General features: G+C 48.6%; 1 protein-coding gene across 2 annotated transcripts; it reads left to right on the forward strand.

Annotated features, from left to right (window-relative positions):
• The first annotated feature begins 1,901 nt into the window (after nucleotides 1-1,901).
• Nucleotides 1,902-11,318, forward strand: LOC116941173 (arylamine N-acetyltransferase 2-like). Of its 2 annotated transcripts, none has more exons than XM_032951906.2 (5): nucleotides 1,902-1,996; nucleotides 5,631-5,837; nucleotides 6,247-6,371; nucleotides 8,515-8,800; nucleotides 10,908-11,318. In XM_032951906.2, exons 2-5 carry the CDS (start codon nucleotides 5,667-5,669, stop codon nucleotides 11,286-11,288), a joined length of 963 nt encoding a protein of 320 aa, XP_032807797.1. In that variant the 5' UTR covers nucleotides 1,902-1,996; nucleotides 5,631-5,666; the 3' UTR covers nucleotides 11,289-11,318. The 2 variants fall into 2 exon arrangements, with proteins under 2 accessions (XP_032807797.1, XP_032807798.1); XM_032951907.2 differs by lacking the exon at nucleotides 1,902-1,996 and adding an exon at nucleotides 2,118-2,501.
• Nucleotides 11,319-13,485: the final 2,167 nt, after the last annotated feature.

Below are 13,485 nucleotides of genomic sequence, written 5' to 3' on the forward strand. Positions count from 1 at the left end.
ATAGTTTTCTCCGATACCAAGGTTCTCTGAAAACCCACCGGTTTTTATCAGAGATTTGTCCACGAGGCAATTCAGATTTATCAAACACAGACACAATTTCAACCGAGACGATGGTTTCAAATTAAGCAACCACTGGAAAGATGTTCTAAATCAAACCAAACATTAAACTAATTTTCAATGGTACAGTATATTTTTTCAAGTAGTGGTATCCCAAACTTTCATAGCTGCTTATTTTCCCTTCACACCAACATTATGTAAACTCCCCCCCCCCCTCGCCGATCCAACATGTCCCCCCTCATTTTTATGCTAATTCCTTTGTCAAGGCGCTTTGTTTCCTCCCACACAGCTTAAAAGACGCGATCTGGGCTTGGCTGTGTTCACTCCAACGCTGTCCTCTGGACAGTCCGGTCCCTTCACCTGATGAAGGCCACTTGTGTTGTGGCCGAAACGTCGTGATTTTTGTTGTTTTATTTTTTACCTACGTGACTTTACCGAATAAAACCAAAGAGTATAGTAGTGTATAGTGTAGTAGTGCTAGAGTCCGTCGCCAGGGAAAGGGAGTTCTGGACCGCCCTACTCAACACGCTGCCTCTGCGATCCTCACCAGGACATACACATTGAGAAACGAACGAATGAAGTTTCCATATACAAACGAAGCTCCAGGAACGCATCTCCTTCGTATATCGAGGTATTACTCTATACAGATGACACCCGAGCCAACGTCATCATTACCATTGTGTCTCATGGACCCCGAAGATGCGGCGTGAACGCGACAGCGCTCAGAGGCACTGCGCCTGGCACGGGGTTGAGAGAGGCCAGGGCTGCTGGGGGAGATATCAGGTGGTTGGTCTTATTGTATTACTGAACTGTACCGGTGACCGCTTCAACAGACCGGGACAGCCCGCTTACCGGTTTCCCGTAATTAAAGCACTATCCAGTGCATGAAATACATCCGTCCAGTTAACTGAGAAACGAAGGCAGCCTGCGATCCACAAGTCGCCGGTTGGATTCCAGACCACCCAGCATCATGAACGGGTTCACCAAGGTCGATCGGCAGGTCGCGTGCGGTGGGGTAAAGGGTGAGTTCGTCTTCAAATGTGTTTGGTCAGCGTGGAACAACACGGACCTTCAAAATAATGAACGCCTCCTCATTCGAGACCCAAAACATTGCAAACCTCCAGGCTTTGACTTTCCACTCCAAAGACACCACTGGTGTAGCCATCATCTCACTCACCCACCCGCTCACCACAGGTGTAGCCATCAACTCACTCACCTACCCGCTCACCACTGGTGTAGCCAACAACTCACTCACCCACCGCTCACCACTGGTGTAGCCATCAACTCACTCACCCACCCGCTCACCACAGGTGTAAGCATCAACTCACCCACCCACCCGCTCACCACTGGTGTAGGCATCAACTCACCCACCCACTCGCTCACCACTGGTGTAGCCATCAACTCACTCACCTACCCGCTCACCACTGGTGTAGCCATCAACTCACTCACCCACCCGCTCACCACTGGTGTAGCCATCAACTCACTCACCCACCCGCTCACCACTGGTGTAGGCATCAACTCACCCAACCACCCGCTCACCACTGGTGTAGCCATCAACTCACTCACCCACCCGCTCACCACTGGTGTAGCCATCAACTCACCCACCCATCCGCTCACCACTGGTGTAGCCATCAACTCACTCACCCACCCGCTCACCACTGGTGTAGCCATCCCGAGCCCGGGACAGGGACGGGCCCGGGACGGGGACGGGCCCGGGACGGGCCGGGGACGGGCCCGGGACGGGGACGCGGGGGGCGTTGCCCGCGAGCGCCTCCAGTGGCGAACCTGGCGAGTGCCACTGAGGAGGGGGGTGGGGAGGGGGGTGGGGGTGAGGGGGGTGGGGGTGAGGGGGGTGGCCGCGTCGGCGCTCTGGCAGTGACCGCCGCCATCGATGCGGCGATCGTGGGAGGGGTCCCAGGCGCCGCAGGTTCAGCCGCAGGTGAAGGTCGCCTGCACCTTCAGCACGGCCACGGGCTCACGCGCTCGCGGCCAGCAACAAACAGTGCGAGGGAAGAAGCGGATCGAGCAGTGAGGGAGTGAGTGTGTGGGTGGGTGAACGGGGGAGCGGTGTTCGATTGCTGCTCAAGATCAACACCAGTGACGAATATCTGAACCGGTCCTGGATCTTCCCTGGGTCGATTGAGCCTCAAATGAGTACCTGGTGCGGTGTGTAAACATCGCCTCTAGGGAGACAAAGGCGGCCGGGCGTGGTGCTGGACACCCACCCCCTCGTGTGCCGTTCCGGTCTTCGTAGGTGCTCGCTAACAGCACTTGCCCCTACAGTCTGTTAAGGCTACACGGGAGATCTTTATCTTTGATGGTTTAGGCTCGTGAAGGACGCTGCTGCTACTGGACAGTTGGAGGCAGTCGCCCTCCAGCAACAGTGGAGGCCAGAGGAGCGACGCTCACAACAACGAGCGGAGCGCCGAGCGGCTAAAACGGAGGCGAGTTGGCAGAGTAGGGTTCATAGGTGATGCATCTGTCAGTCATCTCAGTCGCTGAGTGGGTGAATGACTGAGTGACCGAGTGGGTGGGTGAGTGTCCTTGTGACTTGAAGTGTGGTTGTGCAACTATGAATGGGACGACACCTTTTCTAGATTGAGCCCTTAGCCTGGGTGAAGTTCACGGGAACAGAAACCACGGCAGTGGCGTGACAGGGAGGTGAGCGAGTGGCCGCAGGGACATCGGTGAGACTGGACACTCAGCATCCTGCTGAGAGAGTGTTCAGCAATCAATCCCTCGATGCGTTTGCTTACTGCAATACGAAGTCAATTGTGACAATTTTGATGACCTTAGAAGGGCTGTTTCTATGGCTTACTAACAGCTCGTGTGTCTCTATGGCTTACTAACAGCTCGTGCGTCTCTATGGCTTTACTAACAGCTCGTGTGTCTCTATGGCTTACTAACAGCCCGTGTGTCTCTATGGCTTACTAACAGCTCGTGTGTCTCTATGGCTGACTAACAGCTCGTGTGTCTCTATGGCTTACTAACAGCTCGTGTGTTTCTATGGCTTACTAACAGCTCGTGTGTCTATGCCTTACTAACAGCCGGTGTGTATATGGCTTAGTAACAGCTCGTGTGTTTATTTGGCTTACTAACAGCTCGTGCGTCTCTATGGCTTACTAACAGCCGGTGTGTCTATGGCTTAGTAATAGCTCGTGTGTCTCTATGGCTTACTAACAGCTCGTGTGTCTCTATGGCTTACTAACAGCTCGTGTGTTTCTACGGCTTACTAACAGCCGGTGTGTCTGTGGCTTACTAACAGCCCGTGTGTTTCTATGGCTTACTAACAGCGAGTGTGCCTCTATAGCTTACTGACAGCCCGTGTGTCTCTATGGCTTACTAACAGCTCGTGTGTATCTATGGCTTACTAACAGCTCGTGTGTCTCTATGGCTTACTAACAGCTCGTTTATCTATAGCTTACTGACAGCTCGTGTGTCTCTATGGCTTACTAACAGCTCGTGTGTCTCTGTGGCTTACTAACAGCACGCGTCTCTCTATGGCTTACTAACGGCTCGTGTGTCTCTATGGCTTACTAACAACTCGTGTGTTTCTATGGCTTACTAACAGCTCGCGTGTTTCTATGGCTTACTAACAGCTCGCGTGTTTCTATGGCTTACTAACAGCTCGTGTGTTTTTATGGCTTACTAACAGCTCGTGTGTTTCTATGGCTTACTAACAGCTCGTGTGTTTCTATGGCTTACTAACAGCTCGTGTGTGTCTATGGCTTACTAACAGCTCGCGTGTCTCTATGACTTACTGTTTGGCACCGTCAAACAGGCCAACCCATAGCCGTTGGGTGGTAAAGGTCATTTCTGCAAACGTGTTGCCGACTCTCGTGCCCGCGATAACAGAAAATGGCTCCAACCGTTACACCCGAGCCCTGTGTTTGAGGTTGCTTATTGATGATTATTGTTATTACACTTGTTTGCCCAGGAAAGCCTCACTGAACCTCGTGACTCCTTGTCCTGCCACGACTATACAATGTAAAGTGTTTCTTACGTAGTGGGTGGTGGAAAGTGTGTGTGGTGAACAATTTCGCCTGGGGAAGAACCCGAGGTGGCGGTGCCCCTGTGTGTGACGAGGGAAGTGGAGGCTCTCACCCTCCTCCAACCTCGGGACGCGTCTCGAGCTTTTGCTTGGATGCCCAACGTTCCGGATTCGATCCGCTGCTGTGAATCTGTGGTACAACACAGGCCGACGGTACCGAGGTTGTTCCCACCGCCCATGTGCGGGCGGCAGCACCTGCGATCTCGTACTCCCCCACCACCGGTGGCGGACGCCCGCGCGCCTGTCCGTACGACGCGCACCGAGCTTGTTGACGCGCGGCTAGGTTCGACAATGCGCATTGTCATCATCATCAATTCATGAGCGCTTGGACCGACTCCCCCTCCATTGGCTGCCAGTTCCGAGAAACGTCGCCCCTCCACACACCCGGTGGGAGGCTGGGACTGGCACCCCACCAGAGAAGAGCCGTGCCCACCCAAATCCACCGCTGTGCGTCGCTCTCTTTAGCCGGGCCTGCTGCCCGCCTGCCACCACGGGACCCGCCACCTCCGTGGCTCCACGCGCCACGCCTGGACGAGCGGCTCTCATCATCGGCACGTCCACGAACCGATTCCTTGTGGATGAGCCGACGATCCGCCCGCCTGGGTTTGATCTTAGGCGCCTGATTGGGCCCAGCTCACCAGCCAAGGCCTCCTCTGTGCAGCGGAGCCTGCACCGGTGGGGCTTATGCGATGACCAGATACTGTAGCCACGGTGTCAGATGGACGGCGACGCATGTCACTGAAGATTGTGTCCACTAAGCAAGCCAAGCGACCGAGCGGCATCGCCACATTCTGCAAATGATGAATCCGCTGCCTGACTCGGCGCAAACGCCCCACGCTAAACACGCAAATCGCCCCCTCTTCCGCGTTACACGCTGTGTGCTGTCATTGTTTTGCTCTTTTTTTTAAATACTTGCTTTGACAATTTGTCTCTTGTTTTAAATGAAACTTGTAATATCGATATCCAGGTCCAGTGGCAGACTGGGACTAAACATCGGCACAGACATTATTTTATAAACATACCGGCCCAAATTCGAGAAATGGGCAATTACTTTTTCATTTCATTTTTTTAATGGGTTGTGTGACGAACTGTATACAAGTAGCTAGATCTACCATGTGAGGTGCAGCGTTAACGTGATTTTGCCGTGCGATCCTCATTGGCCTATTTGGGCTGGGTCCAAAAAACAAATGGGGGGGGGGGGGGTGAGGAAGAATCTTTGGGGCTCCCAAATATGGGGACTTAATGCCAACGGAGAGCGTAAATAAACAATTAAGCATGCGTACACATTGGAGATAAAAAATATTTCACATCACATTTGAAATTTTCCCACACAGCTCAGCCCACCGGCCGTCGGAATGGACCGGCCCACCAAGCACTTTGTCCTACGGACTGCTCTGAGGCCAGTCCGGGCCTATCCAGGTCCACATTACACTGAATATTAGGGATTTGTAATCCATGGGCTGCTACAATTTAAACACATGGTCTGGTGGTGATAATACAGTAGTGTTGTCGAACGTTTCAGTTCTATATGTGAGCGGTCGCGTTGCTCCGGGCGGTCATGGATGTTGGCGCTTACCTGGAGCGGATCCGCTTCGTGGGCAGCACAGCCCCCAGCGCGGCCTCGCTCCGCGCCCTCCACCGTGCCCACGTGCTGTCCGTGCCGTTCGAGAGCCTCAGCATCCACTGTGGGGAGCCCATAACCTTGGACCTGGAGAAGATCTACCGCAAGGTGACGACGGCACGTCGCGTGCGCTGGACGTTAACCGCATCACGAACGGCAATCGGGGAGATCGTGACCTGACCCGTAGCCCCGAGCTCCCTTCCTGCCGCCTTGTGTGGTTTCCAACATGAGGACAGTGGCTAAGGTGAAAACTCCGCCATACGTTACAAAAAAAACTCCGGGACAAATGCGTTTCTCATTTGTCTCGGCCGTTGAATTTTACACAAAAAATTCCGTGTTAACGTGGTTCTGCAAAATTCATATGCGGCACATTGCAGTCATATCTTGATATGTATTCCATGGATCCCTCTTTATAAGTTGCTTTCCATTTCAGGTGTTAAAACGTTGATATAGGTAAATGTCAATAAAGATGTGGAAGTACACGGGTAGTGTGACAAGGCCGTTGCTTGCCCGACAGCTTGTGAAGAAACGACGAGGAGGCTTCTGCTACGAGAACAACGGCCTCTTCTCCTGGCTGCTGCGGCAGTTGGGATTCCAGGTGACCCTGTGTTCAGCTCGTGTGCTGAGCCCCTTCACTCACAGGTGAGGACCCTGCCACTAGGCTCTCTTTCTATCTCACTGCTAGGGAATGTCATGGGAACAATAGGGGCCTGCCTCCTAGCCACGATAAATTGCCAGTGGACACTGTCCATTATTCTGTTCCCAGCAAACAATGTGTGTAGATATAATAATGGATCTGTAATTATTTAAGTAATATCACTCTTGTGTCTATCGAGCAATGATTACATCATAATTCCATGATTGAGGTACGTCACCTGTGAGTAAACATTTGCTCACTAATTTTATTCTAATAATTGGTCTCATTTCTTTGATGATGTTCCCAGTTATACCACCTCGTTCAGGACCTTTCCCTTTTGTTTATACTCTGAAGGGCAGTGTTTTCTTCTTCAGGTGTAACGTCTGGAATTTCCTGTTCATGTTAAATTCCTGGGTATTTTAGATCTGCATTAACGCTCTCCACTAACTTTGAGATGCTATCTGTCATACCTGTCATGGTAATCTCTCTCCCCAAGAGCCTCATTTCTAATCAACCTTTTTTATGATTTTATGCTCCCGTTTCTTGCTAAAATTTGTGTAACAAAAAATCTAGTTCGTGAGGTAACTATATATTTATGAATGCTGAGCAACACATTTAAAATGCCTCGGGTAGCAAAATGATGAAATCAACGTATAGTCGGTACACCGGTGCAGCGTGACATAAAACGGTGTCATATCAAAATTTGAGCTGACATTCGACGAGAACTGACTTTCACGTACCTCGCAAGATTTTCTGACCAGGGTTGCAAATCGCGTAAAATAAATAATTATTGCGAAAATGTTGTTTTAGTCTTTTTTTACCGCGCATCCGTGTGCCGTCAATCCGTACAAATGTTCATATAGCCTCTGTAGCGCCCTCTCGTGGAGACCCTTCCAAGTAGTCGCGGCGTGAGCAGGACACTGCAGGGCACACCTCTTACCTGTTAACTGAGGCTCGAGGGCAAATGACTCACGCGGTGACTCGGGCTGCCGCCGACCAACCAGTCGCTCAAGGCGTGCAGTTTGATGATTCCTCGGGTATCGATTAACAATTCATGACTTGCGGAATCGGTAATTAATCTTGAAAACAGTTACCACTTTATTGGTAATTGAACCTTATGGCCAGACCCCGGGGTCCCATAATGTAAACATATATATTATATATAATGTAAACATATTATATGTAAACATTTACTTTGCTCTTTTTCACCAATCGGTTTGGAGGATGGTGGCAAGTGTTGTCTTGTTAAACTATTCCTTTAAAACTGAAAACTACTTACCTGCAGTACCTCTATTTAAATACACTATATTAAAAAATTGTACACCCCTCTGTCAATCATCGTGTTTCTCAGTGTGTATTTGTGAACACACTTTGTAAACAGTACATCAAATAGTACGCGTTTTCAATGCGCTGTTCATATTGTACCAAGCGTTTATACAAATGTTACTCTACAGAGTAGTGGGTCGCCACTCCTCTTATCCGCATTGATACGAGCGGTATGTGGGGACTATGGCTTAACCACAAAAAAACCTATCTGCACAGATGCATACGGACAAGCGAAGTATTATCAAACAGGAGGAATTACCAGTGCAACGCATCTCATCTGTTAAATATCTGCAGGTAATAGGATTGTCATCGATTACTCCTGGCTGCAGACATTGGTAGGTCACAAATAATAATGAAAATAAGAGAGCAGATTCACTGTATTATGCATACCGTTTAGGCAGTTTGAGCAGCTTTGGATAAGGGTTATGACCCTGCCCATTCCCGAGCATGGAGTGCATTCGCTTGTTCAGCTTTTCTGCCCATTCGTCCTCACTGCGCTTGGACGACATGACAACAGAATGGTCCGTGCCAGGTGGGTCGTGGCATTTATGTGCGTGGTGGGATGGAGTTGCCAAAATAAATAAATGAATTACGATTTTGACTTCCGTTTATTCGGAACCCCGGGGTCCCGCCATAAGGTTCAATTGTAGAACAGCGACAAAGCTGATGTCATTAAACTTCGTTTGGTGAGGCATTGTTTTTGTTAATTCTTCTCGTGATTGCCTACAATTTGAATTAATTCCTACGTAACTGTAATCGTGTTTTAATTCTGAATACCTTTGGCAATTTCTATACTGATCTACTATTGTGCAATGTGAACAGGTATGGCCCACCGTTTGATCACCTAATTATCCTCGTGACACTGGGTGCAACGGATGGCCAGGAGAAGCGTCCATCGGCTCTTCCGTCGGGGGAGCGACAGCTCGAGAGGTTCGTGGTGGATGTTGGCTTTGGGAACGGCATGCGGGAGCCTCTGGAGATGGAGAGTGGGCGGGAGAGCGAGCAGGAGTCGGGGACGTACCGGCTGCGCAGCGACCACCCTGCCGGCTGGTGGAACCTGGAGGAGGCCACAATGGAGGAGGCCGGCAGTGACGGGATGGACCGACTCGTACGCCAGCGCAGCCCTAAACACCAGTGCCAGCTCCACATTGAATTGTCACCTTTATCAATATCAACTCCAAACAGATGTACAACCCGTGCCCAGTAAATAAGTTTCAATGTCAGTGATACAAGATGAATTGTTAACACCGTTAATAGACACATGTGTATGCCTTCATTGCTGAAAAATCACTCCGACATCTGCTGTTTCCTCAGCAGAATGTACATAGCTCCCCCACACCTTATGCCTGATATTATTAATGTTAAAAATCTTTAACCATTTTATAATTATTTTTATGTTTTTCTTCATTTTCATTTATAAAAAAAATGGCTTTTAATGCACTGAAATTACAGCATCACGTCGATACAACGAACCACTGGCAGATGTGAACGAAAGTCCCCTCTATCCGGGCGTTCACGAGAACAGGCCTTGTGACAAATTCGAACACGAGAGCATGAACATATCGCCACAGGCGTGTGAAGTTGTGTGCATCTTGTCTCGTCAAATACAACGTTAAAACGTCACGTGCTTGTGTAACAGTATTCACAATAGAGTACTCTGTACTGTACTCTGTACTGCTTTGTCCACTGCATGTTGTTGATATCATGAGCCATATTTTATCTACGACTGGTTGAAGGCATCACAAGTGGTATCCAATGCTGTTTATATATATGTTTTACTGTCATGAAAGAACCCAGAATACAAAGTAGATTTCAAAAATAGGGAAAAAAACGCGGATAACGTGTCACAAGTATACACTGCTATTAATGATCTTGTTCGTGGTCTTAATTAACATAAGGCAGATCTGAAACACGGTAGGACCAATACCTCAGCCATGGCTGATCATTGTTTTAATGCGGTGGGCTCACGCGAAATTTATTTCTCCAAGATGAAGGCACTCTGCAAACCCACTGGCTGTCAACAAAGATTTGTTGCCGAAGCCATCCAGATATATAGACACAGACAATTTCAACCGAGAGGATGGGTACAAACTGAGCAATCATTTGAAGGACGTTATGAACCACTTTAAGTCATAACTGTCTGTAATGTTTCCATCCTACCTTCCGATGTTAGCAGTTATTTTCGACTCTCTGATTTTACATTAACAGGTTCACACTAACACAGGCGCCGTTGCTCGTGGCCTCGATTTGGCGGCGGCTCTGCGATCATACATCATGCTAATCTCTGACAATACAATGGCCACCTCCGCAGCTTCGTCGTCGTGGAGGTTGCTCTCCTATCTTACATTGGCATACAAATGTCTCACTTTAACATCACTAGCCCCGCCCACTTCGTTTATGACCCTTGGGCTACACCCATTTAAAATCTTTAAAACAGCCTGCCTCAGCAGCTTTCCCCCTCTTTTTTCTCCTGATGACGATTGCTTGTGTTGCGATTGAAACGTCGTTATATTTTTATTATTTTTTATTCACTTTATTTTCACTTTTTTATATTTTTTTTCTATCTACGTGACTTTACCAAAAGACCCAAAGAATATAGAGATAAACCTATTTGCAGATTAAGTAAAATTTTACGTTCATTTTGGAGAATTGTGTTTTTACAACTGAATACTTACTCCTTTTTGCCAGATATCCTTTGTAAAGCAATCAATCAATCTTCCCACTCATTTTGCAATGGAGAGCAGCACAGGGCTGACTGCATTTTAAATCGGACTCTCGTACTCTGGAGCCACAGAACCTCCCCATGACCCCAACGCCTCCATACTTAAACTGGCCAGAAATGGATTACCAAAATAAATTATTGAACAGTAATATTGAAACTCCGTCACGTTTTCTGGATTAAAGGTTCTTAACTTCACCTCCGATTAGCACGGTTGGCTACATATGGTGCGCAATAAATTTACCATATATGAACGCAATTTGTTCCACCCATATTTCCCCATCACCAAGAGTGAGTACCTCATTTTACACAGCTATCTCTGAATGCAAGTTATTGGGCAACTCAAGTGTTTTTATTTTTGGGAGATGACAATTCAGTACTTTATAGATGCAAAAAACTGCTTGAAATTTTTCATTTATAATAGTTCATTGGTTTACATAACTTGTCCCGTTTTAAATTAATAACGAGTTTTATTCCATTTTCATGTCGACCACAGGTGGATAATCAGCCATCTGATATGGAGGACCATCAGGGCTGGAGAGTGCTTTACAAGTTCGAAGCAAAGCCACGGGAATTTCTGGATTTCTCAGACATGTGCCAGTACCACCAGACCTCTCTGTGCTCTGTGTTTGTATGTAAATCTCTGTGCGCCCTTCACACACCTCAAGGTTGGGTCACCTACATGGGCCGACATCTCACCAGCACCACCGTCACTCCGGCGCGGGACCATCGAGTCCGCAGGAAGAGTAAAGCCGTCCGTGAGCTTTCCGATGAAGAGATCCCCATCGTGTTGAGGGACCTCTTTGGAGTCGTTCTCCAAAATCCTTTGGTGCCAAAAGATGAGGCAATAATCCCTCCAGACTGTGATCAGATTTAACCCTTGGAATTCATTAAATATAGACGTTTATTTGTTCCAGCTCTGCAGTCAATCAATATATATTTTATTAAACACGTTTGAACAGTCACAACGAAGGGCACGCTATATGCCAGTACGGTTGGCAGGTTTGGAAATTGCGCCCCTCTGGTTTGGCTTCATTCCCTAACTGGAACTTGTTTGGGTACACACAGTTAATGTTCGGGTACAAACGGTCCATTCTCTAATCAAGTCAGGGAATGGGGGCGGGTGAAGGTGGGGGTATGAAAAAAATAATGAGCAATAAAAGAAGAAAGGAACAAGGTGCATCAATGCTTTGAATGTTTCAAATAATAGAATAATACATTTTACTTATTTAGTGCTCTTCTTGCATGTGAAAGAAGACTGGCCCTTTCACGGGTCCACACCTTTGTTCTCACTCTCTCCCGCAACCCCCCAAACTCCGCCTTCTGCTCCCTCTTTTAACCTCTTCCTGGCTATGCCCCTCGTCGCACTCCTCCACCAATCTTACCCGAACCTGGCCTAACCATGCCAACTGATGCTCATCCAACCTGCCAGCTCTTTTCCCTTTTGAACGTTCCGGCCAATCGCCTTGGCTCCCCATGCCCTAACCAATCAGAGCGTGCAGTCTTTGCTCCACCCTTCTTGATTACTCTCGTCCCAGGGATCGTGTGGGACAAACACTTCACATGGAATAAGCATAAACACCTCGCAAATACAGTTTCTAAAAATAATAAAAGGAGGGAAAGAGCATGAAAATAAAATTAGATGAAAGCCTTCTTTAATAGTAACGTTTAAGTGGAGTCATAAAAATCTCAATTGAGGCCAAATCCCCTGATGTCTTTTGGCAAAGCGTTCCAGAGTCGAGGGGCTACGTCGGCCACAGCCCGATCCCCCATAGAGAGGAGCCTCAACCTGGGAGTGAAGAGGAGCTCCAGGTTCTCACATCGAGATCTCGATGGAGCATCAGGGGGCAAAGCAATTCATGGCGGTAGTATGGTGCTAAATTATTTCGGCCCCTCCTTCCGGTGGTGTCATCACCCCTCTTCTCTCTCGGTGCTTTCCTCTTGAGGTCTTAATCATCAGATCACCCACCATTTGCATAATGCCTCATCAACTTCTTCAAGGCCGGAGAGCATGATGTGAGACCATCTCTCCGTCACCCCACTGACTGCCATCTGCCGGCTCACAACACAGATGGGGAGTGCTCGCCCTGACCATTCCACAACATTGTCTTCTCAGCAGTCCAACGCCTTGAGAGCGATGGTTATGCAGAGTTGTCTGCCTCTTATGATAAGACACAGACGAGATGGTGGACGTATTAATAACATACAATACATCTGAAAGGTTTCGTGACTGCAGGAATTCATACTCTTTGAGTCTTTCGGTAAAGTCACGTAGAAGAAAAATACAAAAAAATCACGTTTCGATCGCAACACGAGCAATCGTCTTCAGGTGAAAAAATATACAGCGAGAGAGCTGTTGAAGCAGGGTGTTATATAGGCCTGAGATGGGTAAGTGGGCGGGACGAGAGATGCTATTTGCATGTCAATGTAAGATCGGAGGGCATCCTGAAGCTGTGGGGGTGGCCATTGTATCGTGAAAAAACGAGAGCCTCCGCCACATCGAGGGAAAGGAGCATCGGTGACTGCGAGTAAGACAATACAGCACAGCCTGTCAATGCAACTCAGAGTCAGAAATAACTGCGAACATCGGCAGGTGAGAGACACCACGTGAGAGGAGGAAATCCCTCTGTATCTGGCATGAGCATCCCGGGGAGAGACACCACGTGAGAGGAGGAAATACCTCTGTGTCTGGCATGAACATCCCGGTGAGAGAGACCACGTGAGAGGAGGAAATACCTCTGTGTCTGGCATGAGCATCCCGGTGAGAGAGACCACGTGAGAGGAGGAAATCCCTCTGTGTCTGGCATGAGCATCCCGATAAGAGACACCACGTGAGAGGAGGAAATCCCTCTGTGTCTGGCATGAGCATCCCGGTGAGAGACACCACGTGAGAGGAGGAAATCCCTCTGTGTCTGGCATGAACATCCCGGTGAGAGACACCACGTGAGAGGAGGAAATCCCTCTGTGTCTGGCATTAACATCCCGGTGAGAGACACCACGTGAGCAGAGGAAATCCCTCTGTGTCTGGCATGAACTTCCCGGTGAGAAAACCCACGTGAGCAGAGGAAATACCT

The sequence above is a fragment of the Petromyzon marinus genome, chromosome 11, assembly GCF_048934315.1.
Source record: "Petromyzon marinus isolate PM22_M1 ecotype Great Lakes invasive population chromosome 11, UKy_Petmar_22M1.pri1.0, whole genome shotgun sequence".
In the NCBI taxonomy this organism is placed as follows: Eukaryota; Metazoa; Chordata; class Hyperoartia; order Petromyzontiformes; family Petromyzontidae; genus Petromyzon; species Petromyzon marinus.